Genomic DNA, 21,070 nt, shown 5'->3' on the forward strand with positions numbered 1-21,070 from the left:
AGGTAACTCTTATAAAAGACAACATTTAATTGGGGTTGACTTACAGGTTCTGAAGTTCTATCATCATCATCAAGGCAGGAAGCATGGCAGTGTCCGGACTGGCATGGTCCTGGAGGAGCTGGGCATTCTACATCTTGTTCAGAAGGCAAACAGAAGAAGACTGGCTTCTAGGCAGCTAGGAGGAGGCTCTCAAAGCCTATCCCCACAGGGACACACTTCATCCAAAAAGGCCACTTAATAGTGCCACTCCCTGGGCCAAACATATTCAAAACCCCACACGCCATTCAAATTCAAATTCAAATTTAGAGTAAATTGGTAGCACCTGCCTGTGATACTCTGGAGGCTGAGGTAGGAAGATCAACAAATTCAAGGCCTGCCTGAATTACATCATGAGAGCCTAACCAAAAGAAGAGCGGGGGGAGGGGCACAGACAGACAAACAGAGACAGAGAGAGACAGAGATTAAACATGGGGTTCCTTAGGAAGAAGAGACCCTCATAACAAAAAAAAAAATCTCTAAATGGGGAAAGAAACCTCATGGAGAAAAACAGCACAAAGCATAGGAAAGATGACCAAAGTTTACCTTCTGCTAGATCCTGACCACAGCTAACCCCACTAATAGTGTGTGAGACAAGCAAAGAGATGATGTAATCACACAAGAGATGATATAATCACAGAAGAGATGATGTAATCACAGAAGAGATGATGTAATCACAAGTCTTCCAGACTACTTGCTGATGACTCAAGCACTCACTCAAACCCAAAGCCTGGTATGGTTCATACTGCCTCAAAGGAAGACAGAAACACCAGGACCCAGAGCAAAGAATTCACAGTGAATAAAAGGTTCCAAAACTGTCTTCAGAGGAGGTAGAGACAACATTACAGAAGCAAAGGCCAGGAGGTATAATTTCTCTCTAATGTCTCTGAACAATGTTTAATGAGTTGGTATCTGCTCATCTCTCCATTCAATGAAGAACCAAATCAGAAATGAATTAAATTAAAACAAGAGGGATTACAAGAAGAACTTCTGAGTACTTACAGTAAGGATATACTAGAGCAGAACCAAGCAACACATAAGTACCTTTTCTTCCCGTCATAGTTAATACAATTTATTCTAGAATCTGGTACAGACCAGCATATCCTAGTAACTAAGAACTGGAAATATTTGTTGATGGTTGGTCTGAACCAGGCAGTATACTAAATATTAGGTTGTTAAGAAAAACACAGTCATCTCTGTCCCAGGATAGTTACTGTCTCACTGGGGCAGTGGGCAGTGAGAGTCTTGTCTGGCCATGGTCTTTGAGGTGGTCCTCAAGTGCAGAAGGAAACTAGGGTAAGGGACTGCTGAGGCTTCCTGAGGGAACCAGGGAAGGGCTAACAGGAGGCATTTTAGGTGAGCAGAGCTGAGCAGGATTGTCAGCTGGCTTTCCTGGCCAGTAGTGGAGACAGCAGATCAAATGCACATGAACCTCACACCCTCTGGCTGTAGAGCAGGAGAGCTGTTTGTGTAGCATGCAAGGTCATCGTTCATTTCAGCTAATCCAGGATTTTTGAAGTCCCATGTTTAAAGAATGGGCAGAGAAGCAGCATCTAGGTGGTTGCATATAGAACATTCAGAAGAGCTCATTGACCTTATTCATGCCACCCAGCTATATCAGCTGTGTATCTCTATGCTCTGTAGTTATCACTCCTGAGGTTCACAGGGCACAATTTAGATAGATTTCTCATCAAAGAGCATGGTGCTGAAATTAGTCAGTACCTAAACATCTTTTCAATTTCTTTCCTCATCTGCCTAACTCGCCCCACTATACACAAAACACACACACACACACACACACACACACACACACACACACACACACCCCTACCTCAAACCCCTCAAATATCTAATAACTAGGAAAGGAAGTACTGGCAAGAAAGGAAGGAGAAAACAAAATGAAGACCATTTTGGACAGTACCTTCCAATTTGTTGTCAGCTAAAGGATGATGTCCAGTTCAGAGTATGTTTCCATACAAGATTCAGAAGGCCCTGGCTACATGCTTCCTGGCCATGCTTGACCTGCAGGAACCTCTCAGTTATTCTCCAGCCAATAGTACATATTCTTTCCACCTGGTTACTAAACATCTGTCAGGGACTTCTTGGTCCACAAGTTCTCCTTCCAGATCAGCAGGAAAATTCATATCATCTCTTAGCTCCCCAACAGTCCCTATATACCATGCATGTTCTTCTCATCTGTAAGTCCCATGTGTAGGGAAGCACAGAGCAGGAAATTATCAATTGTTATGACCTGCTCTCTAAACTAACATGCTGGAGCTTTCCAAATATTAGCTAATCTAATCTAGGCATCCCTCCTTTGAGACCAGCATGATTCTCAGTTTTCAAATGAGTATGTTCAAGGCCAAACTTCCCAAAACTCAGACTTGAGTTTCCTGCTCTCTTCTTGCTGCAGACACTGCCTAGGTACTAGGTCTTACTTCCTTACCTCAGAACTGTCAGAAGCACACAGGCCATCTGAAACAGGAGGCTAAGATAGGCAAATATGCCCAATATTCCAGCCCTGTCTGAGTATATTCTATGTCACTGGGGACTTCAGTGTTACTCTTCTGCCCTGTTACCTTCCTCTGAGGCTCCACTGCTCTTTTAAGAGCAGGAAGACCTTTCATGGGCCTTTGCAGGAAATAATTGGACACTCAGAAAGTTTGCCTCTATAGACCCACACATAAAGGCCAGACCTGGCTACTGATAGCCTTGAGGTTTTAAGAAGTGATGTCATGGGCATCCTGCAAGTTCATGCTACTTCTAAGAAAAAAAAAAATTTGAGGAGTTTTTTTCTCACTGGGGAGGAGCTGGGCACCCACAAGCTAACTGGTTTGAAATGTTGTCTTGGAGGGGTATTATTCTTTCCTTCTCTGAAGACCAAATTTTTCCACTAACCCTCCTTCCTGCAGCCTGTGTAGTTGGTTCTGAGGAAGAATGAGGATGTGCATGCCAGGTTCTTGTGATTCAGGGGCCTTGGTCTCCTCTCAGACATCTGGGAAGATTCTGGTAGACAGGCTTGTATAGATGCTTTCCTCGGTTGTTTTGTTCTAAGCATAGACTGCCAACCTGACTCTTTCTGACTTTAAGAATTTAGGAAAAGCAAATGCATTCAAACAAGGAGAGAGAGAGAGAGAGAGAGAGAGAGAGAGAGAGAGAGAGAGAGATACAGAGACAGAGAGAGAGACACAGAGAGAGACACAGAGAGAGACACAGAGACACAGAGACACACAGAGACAGAGACAGAGACAGACAGAAGCAGACAATCTACTGAGGCCATAAGAGGATGTCAGGTCCCCTGAGCTAGAATTAAGTACAGGAGGTTGTATACAACCCAAGTTTAATAAGAATCAAACTTCTAGCCTCTGCAAAAGCAATAAATTCTCTGATTAGCTGAGCCATCTCCCCAGCCCTGACCCAGAAATGTTTAAAGTACATGCTAGTATGGGAACTACTAATCTCTGACAGGACACAGAAGCCATATTATAGAATGGAAGATACAGCTGAAGAAATGAGGGAGACCAGAATCTAGGGGAACTTTGCCTCAGTAATGATCACAACCATTGAATCAAGTTGCTAGAACCCTTGGCAGCTGTGGGATTTACATGAAAGAACATGGAGACTCCTTTGGTTAGAATGAGTGAGGTGATGAAGTCTGCTTAGCATCTATTCACACATGGGAGTGAGAACTGAAAGGACTTTGACCTTATTAATTATACATGACAGGAAAAGGGAAAGTAACTATTGAATATGCTTGCAAATTTTCTGGCCAAGAGCATAGTGACCCCATTTACCTTGAAAGAAAATCTGGAAGGATAATTGGGCTTGGGTAGAAGGAAGAAAAATTAAGAGTTTATTTTTAGATACAGTGAAACTTAAGGCACCTGATGGACATGCAGGTGGAAGTGGAACTGTCCTGTAGCAATTGGATATATGGCTATGGAGCTCAGGAGAGAGCTGTGAGCAGATGACAAAGACTTTGAAGTCATCAGTAATGGAGGCCTTGGAAACTCTCCTGCAAATCAGATGATCACCAGCTCATTTATATCTTGGAAATCCATACTTTTATAGATAAGTTTTGTTTTTACCAAAACTATAAGCTATGCATTTCTTTAAGTCAAAGGCTGTGTGCTGCTTAGTTGTTCTTTACTCTGAACTATTGAGCCACCTATTTTACAAGTGATGACAATATAAGATGTAGCCCATAAAACAGGCTCTCTTGCAAACTCACCTTCCCCAGCACTTTCCAATACTGGGGATGTGATCTGATGATCTTGGAAAGATCCAATTTGCACACCAGCTGCTACTGGACCCACATGTATCCTGGACATATATATTCATTCCAAGATTACAGCACTTGCTCATAATTTACCCAAGAATCTTCTCTACACTGACTTATACTTTTGAGGAGCCCTATACCAAAAGACTGGTCCTGCAGCCCAGTGCCTCTAGGCTGTATCTAACTAACCCTCCATGTTGGAAGAAACAGCTGCTGTGACTGAACAGCAGGGGAGCTGCACTGTGAAACCTTCCAGAGACACTGAGTACTCATGTGCTACCTGCAAGACAAGAATATTTTTAGGCTTTCCAGAAAGATTTCATTTCACAGTTTTTTTTTCTGAAAGGTTATAATTAACTGCAGTGAACAAAAGATTTTTCTTTTAAATAAAAGTGGGAGGAAAGTAACCAACCAACATAGCTATGCCCAACCCATTGGGTAGGTGGATTCCAGCCATGTACAAGCTGGGGTTGGGGTGGAGGTGGGTGGAGCACTGGGAAGCCAAGTGCTAAAGGGTCCAAGCAAACCCAGAGCTTAAAGCGTGTTCTCTCCCATTGATGCTATTTAAAAGGTAGAAGCAGCTCCTTCACACACCTCTCATGACAAGAGTTCATCTTCCAAGGCCTCTGAAAAACTGTGCCATGGCCAAGAAGAGTATCCAGAACACGCCGTTCTTGGACATTTTAGAGTTTCTAAGGACAGAAGAGCTACAGAGGCTTCTTACTCTTGCTAGCTCTTTCTTTTCCTCATAGTCCTTCTGTTGTACACACCCCCACCCCAACACATGGATATACCTGTGAGTCTCCTTGGCAATATCTCCCTTCATCTATTCCATATGTTTAGTTTTATTTATAAGGGGCTGGGGGATATTTTATTCCAAGAAAAGAGAACCAGAGTCACAGACAAGGTGATATAAGTAAAATGAGTCCTCAGAATATTGTTTTCAGGGCCTTTCAGGCAAGCATTCAGCAACACCATTGAATGTTTGCAGAAATGGAAGGAAGTTCATCAGACCGAATTAATTCTGCCTTGGCAACTACCACACTGAGACAAAGTCTGCTTGGCATGCCACTAGTAATAAAGAAACTCTATCCCCACCTGCACTCCATGAAAAGAACATGGGGGTCCATGTCTGGAAGGGTGGCAGGACTCAGGGTATCTCTGAGGAGGAGGAGAACCCCTTTTCACCTGGACTCACCCATATTGACTGCTCCATCCCTAATAGGGTTCAGTTATGTAGATGGTCTTATGTCAACTCAATATAAGATAAGAAAAGAGGAAACCTCAATTGAGAAAATGCTCCCATACGATTGAGTTATAGGCAGGCTGGTAGGGCATTTTCTTAATTAGTGATTAATGATGGAGGGCCCAACACGCCATATGTGGTGCCATCACTGGGCAGGTGGTCCTGGGTTCTATAAGAAAGCAGGCTAAGCAAGCCATGAAGACAAAACTAGTAAGCAGCACTCTTCCACGTCCTCTGCACCAGTTCCTGCCTTCAGGTTCCTGCCCTGTTTGAGATTCTACCCTCACTTCTTTTGGCAATGAACTGTCCCATGGAACTGTGCGTGAAATAAATCCTTTGCTCCCCAGCTTGATTGTGGTCATGGTATTTCACCGCAGTAATAGCAGCCCTAACTCAGACAACTAGCCTTTATAGGCTTTAGGGCGAGCTTGTTCAGTGTCCCAAGAATACAAAGGCAAGTGTCTTTGTCCCAGAGGCACCATGCTGGGATCTTAGCAGACTCTTGGTCTCAATCAAGTCAAGTCTTCCTTGGGATGCAGTGATAAGCTACCTTTTTATTGCTGTGCACAGGTTGCCATCCCTAACGTCTCTAGCTCTCCTTCTCACTATAAAATGAGATTCCTAGAATAAGATGCCCTGAGACAGTCTTGCCTCTACCCCTAGGTTGACAATTATGACTTTCTTTGTTCTCTAGAACTTAGTTCACTCAAGATCAAGATTATCTACTTCCTTCAAACTTCAAGCAACTGCAGACTTCAAAGCATGAACTTATTCATGGGATTTACTGGATCCCTGAGAAGTTTATAGTTTGGCACTCTGACTCTTCTGCTCCTTTCCTTTTAGATTAAAGCAAAATGAGATAATCAGCATTTGGCAACTAAATTAAAGAATGAACAAATAAATAATGATCCTTACTATAAGGGAGCCAGAGAAAGGTTTTAAAATCTAATGTTATTTCTTGGCACTAACATGTGTCACGAGATTTTCTTTTTCCTTTCAAACAATGGTAAGCAGTGTGGGTCTGTGATATTCCCCTTCAGCCAAATTTAATCCCCACCTGTTCCAAGTCCCCACTGTTTTCCCTGTATCTATCTGATCACTGTAGACCCCAAACTGGAAACTTTGTCCAGTATTTACCATTGTGTCCTACAGGGTTGAACGCAGAAATAGCAATAACACTACTGTCAGTTTCAAAGCCTCCTTGTGCACGCAGAGTTTCAGGAACTGACTGTTTGGTACTTCCATGCTCACTCCAGCTTGGTAGACTCTCTTCACAAAATGCGAACTGAAGTTCACAGAGATTGTATAACTTGATCACAGTCAGGCAGCTAGTGAATTAGAGATGCACATAAATCAGTGATGTTCTTATGAGAGTTCAGAGTTCTTCCTGATAAGTCTTTTTTAAAATGGATGGGTGAATGGGTGCATGAATGGATGGATGGATGGATGATAGAAGGAAATAGTGTAAGATAGAAGGTGATATCAGTATTCTGCACAAGATGGAAAAAAGAGAAGGCACTCACATTCTAGAAGTCTCACCATAATTCCTCAGTACTCTGTTCTTGGGGAGGGAAAGGAAACTTCTATTCTTGTGAACTCAGCTAGTAGCTAACCCCACCTCCCTCCTACAGATTTTGACAGTATCAGGACCACCTGAAGGAGGGACTCGTGTGACCATCCATGGAGTGAACCTGGGCTTGGACTTCTCTGAGATCGCTCACCACGTGCAGGTGGCTGGAGTGCCCTGCACACCCATCCCAGGGGAATACATCATCGCTGAGCAGTGAGTCCACCCTGCTGGCCTTTGTCTGTGTGAGCTTCAGAGTAGAGAGTCTCTGTACTTCCTTCTCTGAGGCTTCCCCAAGTATCTTTCATATCACCTCCTCCTGTGGAAAATGCCCCAAAAGGTCTTTCCAGGGTCTTCTGCTCCCAGGAGGCCTTGTTCCAGTTGCTTCCAGATTCTACTCTCCTCAGGCATCAGGGCTCCAGGTGATCTTACTGCCCCTCATTTAGTCTTTGCCTGCCTGCTGGCATGAATGTTGAAAGCCTCTCTGGGAACTCTTGGCCCCTCCTACTGCTCCCCCCACCTTGAAATGCACCCTACCGGGTAGGCTGTGGACAACAATTTGTTTAGTGCCTGGGGCTCTGACAGTAGCTTAATCTGAACAGGGCCTCCACTGGAGCGGATTCATTTATTTCACTAAGGGAAATGTCAGCTGGAAATTAGAAAATAGGCATGTAGTGGCGGGCAGGCGGGTGAGCTCAGGAGTGACATATGTTCCAATGTGGGGTGTTCCCTTGGCAGTGAAAACTAGTCGGCGAGCAGGAAGTGGTCCAGAAGTGGGGGATGAAAGACAAGGAGGAACAAGGGAAGGGAGACACCAGAGGATCCTTTATGCTCAGTCATATGACACTGGGTCAAGGGCTCCTCCATCCATTGAAGGTGCAACTCTGTGTGTCGGGAGCTGATGAGATCTTGACTTTAACTCAGGATTTTCTCTTACCCTGTTAACACTGTAGCCTCTGGCTCCTCTGAGAGCCAGTCTCAGTGGCAGTCATAAAAATGACATCACTTTATTTTCCGTCAGCAATTTTTAGTGTACAGAACACTTTCCTGTCCACTGTCTATGTTTTAATTATTCTGACTCTGGCAAATAAATTATTTCAGAAGCTAGCAAGAATAAAAGTTGGGGAGATTATTTTCTCCAGTTACTTGGGAAGCAAATATCAGGGCAGAATCAGAACTAAAATCTTCTAACTCCTTGTCAGGCCTATTTCCCTGTTGCCCTAACACTGGCCACTCCATGACTCATCCATCACCCATGGCTCTGATCCTCAAAGGCCCTTTATTCTAGCATAGCTCAGAGAAGGGTAAATTCAGTGGCAGGAGGGGTAAATTGCCAGACTCTTGGGAGAAGTGTAAGAGCCACTGGCCACAGGCAAGGAGGAGATAAGTTTGGCCTGATCCTTATGATTCTCCAGGTCCTGTTCTTTAATGACAACCTTATCCCTATTAAGGAATGAGCTTTGAAAGAGTGTTGGCTAGGCCTATGGAAGGGCAACCAGGAATGCATAAGTATTTCTAGGGAACCCACATTAGGAGATAAACATTGGGAGCCAGGACCACCTACAGGAAGCCTCAGTCACATGGTCTAGAGTCCTGTGCCCTGCAAAGCTCCACCAGGCACTTGGACACATAGACCCCAAATCCACCTGGACCTCAAGAACTTTCCATGGTCCAGCTTGGGGGCTTGGAGGAATCAGACTTTAGGGTGAGGAGTATGAAGTGCCAGGCAGCTGGACTCAAAACTAGCCCAAGGTTTGCATTAAACTGTTTTGACACTGGCTCCTCCAATTACCAGCTCTGATACCTCAGCAAGCCATTTAGTCTATGACCTTCATCTAATGGACTGCAAGAAACTTTAGTTTCTGACTTCTGTTTATGAAGTCAAGTATACTTCTTTACCCGGGGGAAGAAAGTACCCAGATGAAGTGGACATGTAGTCATGAAAGGACCCTGGGGAGGCAGCCATTCCAGGCCTTTTGAGGTTGATGGTGACCCTTGAAAGCTGCCCCTTTCCTTGCTTCGGGCACAGGACAGGCAGGAAGCAGTGAAGGACACCCTATGCCTCACTGGTTGCAACCTGGTTTCCAGCTGAGCCAGGCTCATTACCACTCCTAAGGTTTCAGAGTTTGTTAACATCATTAAGCCTCCATCCTGGGCAGTGAGCAGCAGGTGTAATCATTACAGATGTCTCCAAGAGATGAATTTGGCTAACTGGGCTCAGTACAGAATCCTGGCCCCAAGCAGGATTAGCGTATGCAGTAATGATTCACCATATGCTTGTGTCTGCCATCTATCATTCCACAATTAGGTCAATATCAGTTTAAAAGTTCTGATTAGTCCTGAAATCAATACCCCACATGTCTGTGGAGGGCAAGACGATTCAGCCATAGGACATTTTCTGGGCAGTGGAATGCAGGTCCAGACTTAACTCAGCATCTCCTGAGACAAGGGTTTGATTTCAACTGATTTCCCTCTTGTCTACTTTATCTGTGAACTCAAACACAACTAGATGGGTGCTGAACCTCTGTGCTTCCCCCCAAGAAGTGAGCCACCACTTATGCAGATCTGTCAGAGATAGTGTGGTGTAGGGGTAATGAGAAAACTGTGCTGGTGCCAGGAGCCTGGGGGCAAGCTATAGTTCAACTACTGATGAACTGAATAGCACTGGGCAAGTCACTTTGCTTCTTGATTCTCAAACGGCCCATCTGTAAATTAGGAACAGCTGATGTGTACAATCACCTAAGTGGTCCTCAGGAAGCTAGAACAATATGACCCATAGAGTCTGCACACACACACACACACACACACACACACACACACACACACACACACTCACCAATTGGAAATCTTATTGGTGGCACTAATGTGATTCTAGAACCCCTCTGTTAATTGAGAGTTAAATCTTCATATGGAAACTGGACAGTTGTTTGGCTCAACTCATTTTATAAGGGACAAATTTTACTAATAATAAGTCTCTAGTCATTGCCTCCTAGTAATACATAGGGAGTCTCAAAGATACCAGGAACACAGAGGACATGGAAATTGGGAAGCCTCTAAGAAATTAAACCAGAAAATACAAAGGAGACTTAGGGGAGGAAATGAAATATACCCTTATGCCGGTGGTGGTCCACAGCCAAGAGGAGACATCAAGTGACTAAGACTCAGAGCCCTAGGAAATGAGTGGGGTTGTCCCCTATATTTACCAAAATCTGTCACTAGCGTGATGCCTGTGCTGTCCTTACTTAAAGCATCCAGAGCTTTTTATTAAATCCAGCATCTGATGCAAGTGCAATAACACATGCCTACAGATCCACCTATTCAGGAGGCTGAAGCAGGAACACTGCTTAAACCCAGAGACTGGAGACCAGCTTAGAAAATGTGGTGAGGCTTTGTCCAAAATACATACATACATACACACATACACACACATATACACAATATATATGTGCACGTATACATACATATATACACATACACACAATACGTATGTGTACACATACATATAGACACACATACATATATGCATATTATACACACATACATACACACAATACATACATATACCCACACATATAGATACACACAATACATACATATACATAAACATACATATATACATATGTACGTTCTTTCATAAGATAAGGATTGAGTGTCCACAAAATGGAGTGATTAAAGACACAAAGTTGAAACCGAAGCTCACCTATCTTTCAATCAGGGCTCCTTCATTTGCTGGAATGTAACCCTAAATAAGTCATGTAGCATCCCTGAGTCTTGATTGTATTTAAGTCAGAAATAATAAGACCCTTCCTGGAGCAGAGGATTAATGTGATATTGGGTCCCATCTTGTGGGCCACCTCTGCCATCACCAGCTATAGCTCTTGTTATTAAGTTACAGGTTCTGCTGTGGCACAATCCTTATTTTTCTACATAGCCCTTTCCACTTCTGTAGCATGTTTCTTCTGTAATCCATCTCCCTCAGCTAGGACAGGTGTTCTATGAAAATTCAAGTCCTCTCCAAACTGCCTTGCAGGAATCATGAGCAAAAGGGGAAAAGAGGGAAACAGTTGCACTTCACCCACAATACTGTTTGGTTTTCTGAAAACTCCAGTATAACTTCTTAGATGTGCTCATGCAAACCCTTTGTTCATAGCCTACTCCTGACCCCAGCCCTCTCCCTACTTACAGCCAGGTGAGACAGAGCTCAGCTGCTAAAAGAGGATGTTATGCCTCAGGCCCATTCAAGCATGGATTTCATTCAGAGCCAGCTACAGGTACTTAGTCCAGATACTTGGATTGGCTCCATCTCCTATCACTCCTCTTCCAGGGACTCCATACATAAAGTTTAGCATTTGGAACATGAACCCCAAGCAAGAAAATGTTTAGAACCTAGAAAGGCAATTTGCCCAGCCAATTCCTAAGCCTTTCATGGACAGTTGAGCAGGCCAGACTAGACCTTCTCCTTTCTCAAACAGGCCCAGGCCCAAGCCCTAGAGTTCTTTCTTGCTTGTAACCTTCACATGTCCTCCAATTTTCTTTTTCCACAACCTCATGCCTACAATAATTGCTTCCTCCCTCTCCCGTGGAGGATCTCTCCCACAGAGTATATACAGGCCATGAATGAAGAAAGAGCCAGGCTTGATTAGAAGAAATGAAAAGCTTATCTACTTCACAGTTCCCACACTCACTGCCCACGAGAATTAGCTGACTCTCCAGAGTTCTCTTAGGGGCCAAAGGGTGAGCTGAAGAAAATCAGGGACTCCAAAACAAAAGCAGGGACCCACACCAGAGAACAGTATTTCAGTTGTTACTCCAAGCAAGTATCAGCATGAAAATAACCAAACGCCTTAGATTAGGCTTCTCAGATGCTTCACTAACAAGGTTTAAGGAGAGGACTACATACCAACCCTAACTTTGCTGCTATCATGCTATGTGGGTTCATAGTAAATTTATTTATTCATAGATAGAGTAAATGAAGAATCTTCTTCCTTGAAGTGCTTTCTATTGCATCTTATATGCTAAATGTAAAAGACAGTTATTATATGTTAAGTAAATATTTACACAAAGACAGTTATTGTACGTTAAGTAAATATTTACCTGGAGTCAATGTTCTCATTTAGGATTAACTGTTATAAAGGAGATGGAAAGCAGTGTGTGTGTGTGTGTGTGTGTGTCTGTGTGTGTGTGTGTGTGTGTGTGTGAGAGAGAGAGAGAGAGAGAGAGAGAGAGAGATTTGTTTAATGCTCATTTTATTACATTGAAATGAAATCTTTGTTTAGTTACCTTCTTTGCTAGAGAAACGATTCAGATAAGCATCGATCTGTTAAACACAGGTCTTCACACTGTGCCAGGATAATACAGGAGATTAGTGGGAAGGAGGGTTGTTTTCTACCCCCCCCCCAAGCAAGCCTAGCATGGATGCATGGGCACCGCTCTTGCAATCTGAAATGGTGTCAGGAGGCAAGAAGAAGCTTTCCTTCCTCATTTCTTGGCCCCCTGTTTGCTGAGACTGGTAGAATTCTCTCCTGCCCATCCCCTACAGCCCACCCTTTCCGAAAGGCACCGTTACTTAAGGGACTAGTATTCTTTTGTAACTTATCCCAGGAGCCAGGGAAATCACCAGGGGTTATTGATCTGACCTGCTGAGAAAGTGCAGAGCATCTTCCTCCAATGTTCCTGACAATGGGAGACGTGACTTCTAACCAAGGCCATGTCACCCACTGAGAATGCTCAGCCTTGATTAAGTGTCACTTGGCACCTAATGAACTCACCCACGTCCATGAACTTCTGCCATTGTGCTGGGAGATGCTGTTTGGATGCTCACACTATCTCACCAGATTATCTAGTTGCTTTTGAGAGCTCACTGCAGGAAACAGACTACAACTGAATCAGTGTGACAGTCATTCCCATGTGCTCTTAGGGAGAGCTGCTGTGTTGGCTTACTGCATAGCAGAAAACACCAACTAAGTACTACCCCTCAATCTCTTTTGGACAGTCCACTCATTCCACCAATCCATGATCCATGGTGAGGCATTGGACTAAGTACTCACAGGAATGGGGGTGGAATGGTATATCAGAGGCACCCACAGCTTTTTATATGTAACCACATTCAACCTCTCACTCTGGAGATAAGACAAAGCCCAGAGTTCAGTACTAAACTCATGGTCACAATGGTACTAAACTGAGCCATGGCCTTGCACTATGGCAAGACAGTGATGGGTCACCCTCTGACTGCTGAGCAAATGAGTGGGGACTGCAGCCTTGTCAAGCCTCTTATTGGAAGGTCTGCTGTCTTCTCAGGATCGTCTGTGAGATGGGCCATGCCCTTATGGGTACCACATCTGGGCCTGTGCGTCTGTGCATTGGGGAATGCAAGCCAGAGTTTATGACCAAGTCCCACCAGCAGTACACTTTTGTGGTAAGTACTGGGACCAAGGCTAGCCACATAGCCAGCAAGGACACACATTTACTCCAGACTTCTCCCAGGGAATTCTCATCTGGTCCTCCTAGCCAGGCAGACCATGATGACCAGTAAAGGAATTTCTAGCCTCCCTGCTTGGAAGATTGTCTTCTGTGGTTGAATAGTCACATGACAGAGAGAGAGAGAGAGAGAGAGAGAGAGAGAGAGAGAGAGAGAGAGAGAGAGAGAGAGAGAGACAGAGAGACAGAGACAGAGAGTGACAGAGAGAGACAGAGAGACAGACAGACAGAGAGAAAACCCAGAAACTTTGGAATCTCAGAGGACCATAGGTCAGAGTTCTAAGTAAGGCAAAAACTTAACCCTTTCTTAGAAAATGGATTCTAGATGAAAGACTAGGCTGCCTTTTATCCCTCCATGTGACATTATGATCTAATTCTAGCCTAATGAAGACACACTAATTAAGTGGTTTATATTTATCCATATGCTTTGATTTTTGATGAGGATATTTTAAGGATATTTAAGGATTAGAAGAGTCTGTAATCTGGCAGAGATGTACCTCTGTGCATAAGACCAGGAGAGGGAACCTATGAGCTGACAGTTCTGTATGTCTATATAGTTACACATACATGTATGCACACCCCGAAAGACATTTCATCAAGCAGTTCTGATACCAAAACTTTCTGTGAGGCTAGCTCTAAATTTGAATCAATAAATTGCTTCTGAGGTCCTGGAGTCTCCCTAGGCCCAATTAATCCTGAATACATTGTATTGGAGGTCCTTAAGATCCTTTTCTAAATCTTACCTACATCTCCACACTGAGTACTTCATTAAAAAGTGTTAACAACAGTGGATGGGGTCAAACCAGCCTTAGTAAGAGTTTTTTAAAAATCATTAGGTCACAAAATTCTCTTACTTCTAAAGCATTTTCCTACTTAGTTTATAAAGCTTCCAGGCCTATACTCTCATTTTGGCATTACTACCTTTTTTCTTATACATTTTTTTCTCTCAGATTTGCCAATCTATCTGCAGTCACTGTACCTCATTTCCTTCCCAGGGGACATGGGAAGCAAAAAGAAAAGATAGGGAGAGAGTTGTAAATATCAGAGCTTCGAAGGGCCACAAGCCCATCATACCCTCCTCAATGGAGAAAGGAGCAATCTGAAATCCATAATAATCCTATGACCCACCTCAGGACCATAGATAGTGAGGGGCTAGGACAGACTAGAATCCACTCACTAAGTTAAATGCACTTCCCAAGCTATGTATGGTGTCACCTGCCTTTGATTACAGCACTACCCACTAGGCAGAAGCAATTCTTTCTGATCTGGGTCAACTGCATCATAGGCTAGAGGTTTCTTTTAATTAATTGCTTTTACACTGAGCTTAGTGAGCATGCTTGCAAGTAATATTCTCATCCACCAGTAAGGATCAGAGAAGCCATGTTTAACCTTTACTGATGGCACTAAGAATGAGGTCTTAGTGCTTAGGGCAGGAAAAGAGGACATATACGTGGACCATTCCTAGAAGTTGCAGTCTGTCCACCTTAGGCAAGAACATTTTACTCAGCCCTATTGATTTTGTGCCAAAAACAAACAAACAACAACAACTAACCTTAGAACAGGCTCTGTATAAGGCAGTATTTTCGAATTATTCTCAGTATGCAAACTACTTTATAGATTAGTCAGTGTCATATCAGCTTTCTCTTCAGTATTTTGAGTACAAGACTTCCCAGGAAGTTAATTAATTCTAATATATGGCAGTCCTTCACCTTCCCTAGAGAAAGCAATGTTTGGAACTACTGAGGGCAGGAAAACTACCTTAGTTCCCACCATGAATGTTATTCCTCTTACCATTAGCTATAGCCTTGGACCTAAGCTAAGGAATGTTTCTCCGTTTCTTTTCAAAGAATCCTTCTGTGCTGTCACTCAGCCCAATCCGGGGACCAGAGTCAGGAGGTACCATGGTGACCATCACAGGCCATTACCTTGGTGCTGGGAGCAGCGTGGCAGTGTACCTGGGCAATCAGACCTGCGAATTCTATGGGTAAGGAAAACATGAAGGATGGTGTGGTGGTGTCGCCTTGGCATGCCCATTGCCTCCCCTCTTCTTGGCTCAGACATACTAGTCACTGTTAGAAATGTATACCACTTATCAATTTATGTCCCATAGATTGGAGGGCCTGGTAACATCGAAAGGGAACTGGAAGCAAGGGTTATTAGAGCAGACAAGGAATACTCCCAGCAGCTCTCCAGGCTAAGTTTCACTGTAGGGACTTGAGACTCATGGAGGTAACATGGTCTCAGCAATTTAAGTACAGATTTGTTCTCCAGATCATCTTCTGTGCATTTAAAAAACAAAACAAAACAGTTTAACAACAACAATATAAAAAAAAAATCTAATATTGTCAGCCACAACCATGAGCCCTGAGGATGCAGACTAAGGTGAATTCTGAAAGACTCCATGGGTTGGGTTAGGCCCCAGTCTGCCCAGTGTTACAAACCTGAGAGCTTTGCACTATAAACTCTACCAGAGCAAGCCTTGTGTTTTTAACAGAGGACAGGAATATGTATTGACAACCTGACTGGACCCTAAGCATTGATTAGTCATAGTCTAGAAAAATTCAGAAAAAGGAGTTTTCCAAAATCTTTAGAGCCTTGTCCCTCCCCATATTCTTTAATCTTTCTACTGTGCTCCCTTCCCAATCCAGAAAAGGTAAAGGGACAATGATGGAAGATATTTCTGTAGCACAGAAAATTAGAAAACAGCAGAATGTACCATGGGCCATACATGCAAGGGACATGCCTTTCAAGCTAGTCCATGCCCATCTCTTTTGTCTTATCCCTTCTGTTTCCTCATCAGGAGGTCAATGAATGAGATTGTCTGTGTTTCACCTCCGTCATCCAATGGACTGGGACCAGTCCCTGTCTCCGTGAGTGTCGACAGAGCCCGTGTAGATAGCAGTCTACAGTTCGAGTACATAGATGACCCACGGGTCCAACGTATTGAGCCAGAGTGGAGCATCACTAGGTGGGTGAGATTGGTGAGGTACTTCTAAAGGGATTTAAGGTTAGCGGGACACATCATCTGGAAGACACTGTGATTGGTGGACTGTATCTGGAGGAAGGTGAGGTTAACAGGATTCACCCAGAGGGAAATGAGGTTGGAGAAGCCCTACAGCCCAAGGGTGGGTCATATTGGTGACCCTAGTGGTTGAATCTCACTTTACCAAATTTAAGGGGTTTTACCTAACCTAACTTCTGCTTGTTTCCAGTGGGCACACACCCCTAACCATCACAGGCTTCAACTTGGATGTCATTCAGGAGCCAAGGATCCGAGTCAAGTTCAATGGGAAAGAATCCGTCAATGTGAGTAACCTTTGGTCTTCCCTTCCTTGGTTCCAGTAACCATGGCTCTCTGTAAGGCTGGGAGCTAGGGGTTAGGTATATGGATGCCTGATCACTAGACAGGGACATTGACTGATGATTTGACTCCGTAGTCATGGTTCCAAACACCTGTGCTATCCAAAAACTAATGTGATTATATTATAATTTCAGGTAATATAGCAAAGGTCTAAAAGTGCTAGCTGCATGGGGTTGGGGATTTAGCTCAGTGGTAGAGCGCTTGCCTAGCAAGCGCAAGGCCCTGGGTTCGGTCCCCAGCTCCAAAAAAAAAAGAAAAAAAGAAAAGAAAAAGTGCTAGCTGCTGAATTTGATACAACACAAAAGGGTTATGTTCACCTCAGTAAAATGTTCCCTTAAAGGATAAATGAGAAACAGTGTGGGAGATGGAAAGAAGTTCTTCTTCCACATTTAGGGAAGTATTAGAAATAAGAATCTGCCATTTGTGGGCTATATGGCTTCAATCGAGTCCTTTACCTTCTGTGATCTTATGCTGCTTGTAGGTAAATGGCTGAAAGACTTGCTTTGCAGTGTCTGAACAAGCCAGCCATGGAATTAATATTATTATATTATTAATATTAATATTTAATGTCAACAGAGAATTCTGACCCACTGGGAAGACGACCACAGCGTCTTCAGTCCTTTGCATAGCTGCATAATTTTATTCCATTTAGCTATGAGTGTCTGTGAATTTCAAAAAGTTCTCTTATTCTGATGAGAACAGAATGTCTGATAAGTTATTGAAAGTTTTCAGTTTGTTCCTATAGTATCATCTCACTCATTTTAACTTGCATTTTCTGTACATTATTGTATTTATAATTATAATACAGAAGATGCTCTGTTTTCCATTATTATTAGTACTGCGAATTATAATTATTACTGTATGACCTTTGGGATATTAGTAAAGCTGAGAAGGTAGAAGATGTCTCTCCTCTTGTCCCTTACACATGTTCAACCTGATGAAGCTTCCTTGGAAAACAGAGGTGCACAAAATAACACAATGCCAGGCTAGACCAAAAAATGTGTTAAGGATTATCAGATACCACACGCTCCTTGCATAGAGGAGAAACTAAGGCCAGATGGATAGATAACTTGCCCCCCTGATCACAAGGTATTCATGGTTGTGACTTCCCATTACGCTAGAAATGCTAAGCACATTTAACTTGGTAAACACACTCTCCCTTCATCCAAGTTCAGAATTAGAATCACAGGAAGAATCTATCTGCCTACTGACAACTAAGTCTTTCCTGAGCCCACAATCACTGATGTCCTGTTAAATTTCTGGGGCCTGAGGTGTTAGGAATGGATGCCTTGCACTCATACCCAGGGAAGATTAAACCATTCCTTCTCCAAAAGTTAAGTACAAGTTTTAAAATATAGATTTTATTATCATTCCAAAATGGCCAATCAGAATACAGCTTACAGATAAATTCTCAAGAGAAAGAACCCCCATGCCAAGGCAGCCACCTTTCAGGCATAAGAACAGCTAGCTCTAGCTCTTAGTCTTCATAGGAAGGATGGCACTACAGAGAGGATTGATTGTGTATGTCAGTTGTCTCTAAGGCATAAGGGTCTCTTCCTGGCTTCTTGGTACAGAGTCATGGGATGGTTATGGCATGTGCATGGTATGATATGAGGTGGTTTGGGGTAGGGGTGGCTCTGTCATCGGTTTCTCCATGAAAGGAATGCTGCCTGGTTGCAAAACATGAGGGAGACAAGGGTGACTCCCAAAAGCTAACGCATTTTATCCTCAATGAAAAAAACAAAACAAAACAACAACAACAACAACAAAAACAAAAAAATAGGGTTTGAGCTTCCCTCTTACATGACATCCTGAAAAAGCCACAGGCCAGGTGAGGTCCCTTCTCTCCTCGAAAGATTTATCTATATCTTGAGGGCTATCCCTGCACTGCCACCAACCTACACACCATGACTACAATATTTCCAGGAACTAAATATAGTTCTACCTGCTGGGAAGAATTGGAGGACTCTAGGCCTATATGGTGACCTGCTCTGGAGTAGCCAGGCTCTCAGGCCTGGATGAAAGGTGTGGAAGAAGGAGGCAGTGTCCCTAGAACATGACCTCAAAGTGCTGCCCAGTGTCTCTCTTTATGGTATGAGGAAAAATGTACTTTGCCCTTTTGCTCCATTTGGGCCCCACCTTAGCCTCAGCCTGCCTGGACCTACTCCTTTGCTTGTGTTCCAAGTTCCCAATAGATGGTGAGGAGGACTGGCCCAAAGCCTCAAAATGCATAGGGATGTTGACAAGCTGTACTCGTTTAACTGCACCTGTTGTTTCTCTGGTGTATCCCCAGATACACCACAGCATGGACATTAAGTTTGAAAGGGACAGGAATTGAACTGATCTCTAGCACAGCAGAAAAGCCAGGGAAGATGTTTTGTTCAGAAGGGTTAAGACTTGGACAAAGTTCTGACATCACTTCTACATACCAACTCTTTTCCGTGCTGTCAACTATTTCACATAGGCACCTGTTTCTGGTCATGAAGCCCGAGTGTGTATATATGTACACACACACACACACACACACACACACACACACACACACATGCTAGGCAGGATATACTAGAATGTTCTAGGTTATTCCTATGACAGCCCAGCTCCCACAATGAAACTGAGCTAACTGTGGTGCAGAGTAAAAGTTAGGAGGAGAGCAAGCTGGAATCTGCTTCCCCCTCTCCCACCCATGCCCTGCAATGGGTCTGTTAGTAGTTTCTTTGGTTGGATGTTGTCTTAGCCTCAGAACCAACCACTGCAGGAAAGAACAGGAGATGGTGCTAAGCAGGCACCAGCCAGTAGAATTTTGATGGCAGACCAGAGCTCTATCAAGAGACAAAGGAGAGCATGAACTCAGTGTCAGTTCTGAGTGCAGATAGAGGAGTATGTGGCCAGAGAAAAGAAAGGCCCTGAGTGGCAAGATTCTGTTTACTGAGCACTTTGTGCTGGGCTTTAGCTGAACACTGTTCAAGGCACAAAAAGTTCATTTCCCCACTTTCCGTTCCACACTGAATAACTCCCACCCCCAACCCCCACACATACTCCCTCACTGCAATTGTCCTCTTCAGACATTCTTACACCTTCAATCTTTGCATTGCTATCTCCTCTAGCTGAAACTTGTTCTTGCACTAGCCTAGGCAAGGCTCTTGTTCTTCAGATAAAAGCATTCACTACTTCTGAGGGAAATCTTTCATGAATCCTGCTTTAGGCCATGCACACTCACAGACTTTCCAGAGCATCTGGTTCCTCCCACCAGAGTGTTCCTCATCCATTCATGCATTTCACAGTATCATGCCCTGTGCTGCCCCAGGCTCTCTGTGGAGTAGCTTATAAAGCTTGTTTAATTAATCCAGAGCTGTCCCTTGAGACTACTTCATTCTGTGCACCAGACTCTCAGCCCAGTGTCTGCCAGAAAACAGGTGCTCAAGACAGTGTTAATAAATAAGTGAGTGGGGTTAAATGCATTATCACCACATTTTTCTTAAGGGCCTTATATGTAATGAAGGAAGTCAAGCAAACAGAGGGTAAGAGAAGATGACAGACCCACCTTCACCCACCAGGTGGTCAGGTTTGAATGTTGCTCTTTGCTTCCTAGGTATGCACAGTGGTAAACACAACCACCCTCACCTGTCTGGCACCCTCTCTGACCAGTGATTACCGTCCAGGTCTGGACACTGTGGAGCGGCCAGATGAGTTTGGATTTCTCTTTAACAATGTCCAATCCTTACTTATCTATAATGACACCAAGTTCATTTACTACCCCAACCCAACTTTTGAACTGCTCAGCCCCACTGGAATCTTGGATCAGAAGCCAGGTTCACCCATCATCCTGAAGGTAGGAAACATAAACGGGGAAGAAAAGCCTGGAGAGTGGTGGGAGAGAGTGCTACAGGCCCTTCTCTCTTGAGAAGGCTTAATCTCTAGGTGCTAGCATACAGGAGTTTTGTTGCACCCCACCTACCCTTAAATACCATGTGTCCTCCTCTCCATCCATATCTGTCTGTATTTTGTGTCTCCTTTTCTTTTTCTTTCCTCTCTTCCTCTTTCCTAAACACCTTTTTTTTTTTTTTTTTTGCATGGGAGGGGGTCTCTTTCATTTGTGCTTCGTTG

At 43.7% G+C, this 21,070-nt stretch overlaps 1 protein-coding gene across 1 annotated transcript in view; it reads left to right on the forward strand.

The window, feature by feature from the left end:
• The window catches only part of Plxna2 (plexin A2), a 195,455-nt gene that overhangs the window by 153,961 nt on the left and 20,424 nt on the right, over positions 1–21,070 (forward strand). Inside the window, exons 13-18 of the mRNA XM_032914630.1 lie at positions 7,193–7,344; positions 13,426–13,543; positions 15,453–15,589; positions 16,406–16,573; positions 16,818–16,911; positions 20,556–20,795. Coding sequence (XP_032770521.1) covers positions 7,193–7,344; positions 13,426–13,543; positions 15,453–15,589; positions 16,406–16,573; positions 16,818–16,911; positions 20,556–20,795 — 909 coding nt within the window. The remainder of the gene's footprint in view (positions 1–7,192; positions 7,345–13,425; positions 13,544–15,452; positions 15,590–16,405; positions 16,574–16,817; positions 16,912–20,555; positions 20,796–21,070) is intronic.

Source organism: Rattus rattus, chromosome 10, assembly GCF_011064425.1.
Source record: "Rattus rattus isolate New Zealand chromosome 10, Rrattus_CSIRO_v1, whole genome shotgun sequence".
Taxonomy (NCBI): Eukaryota; Metazoa; Chordata; class Mammalia; order Rodentia; family Muridae; genus Rattus; species Rattus rattus.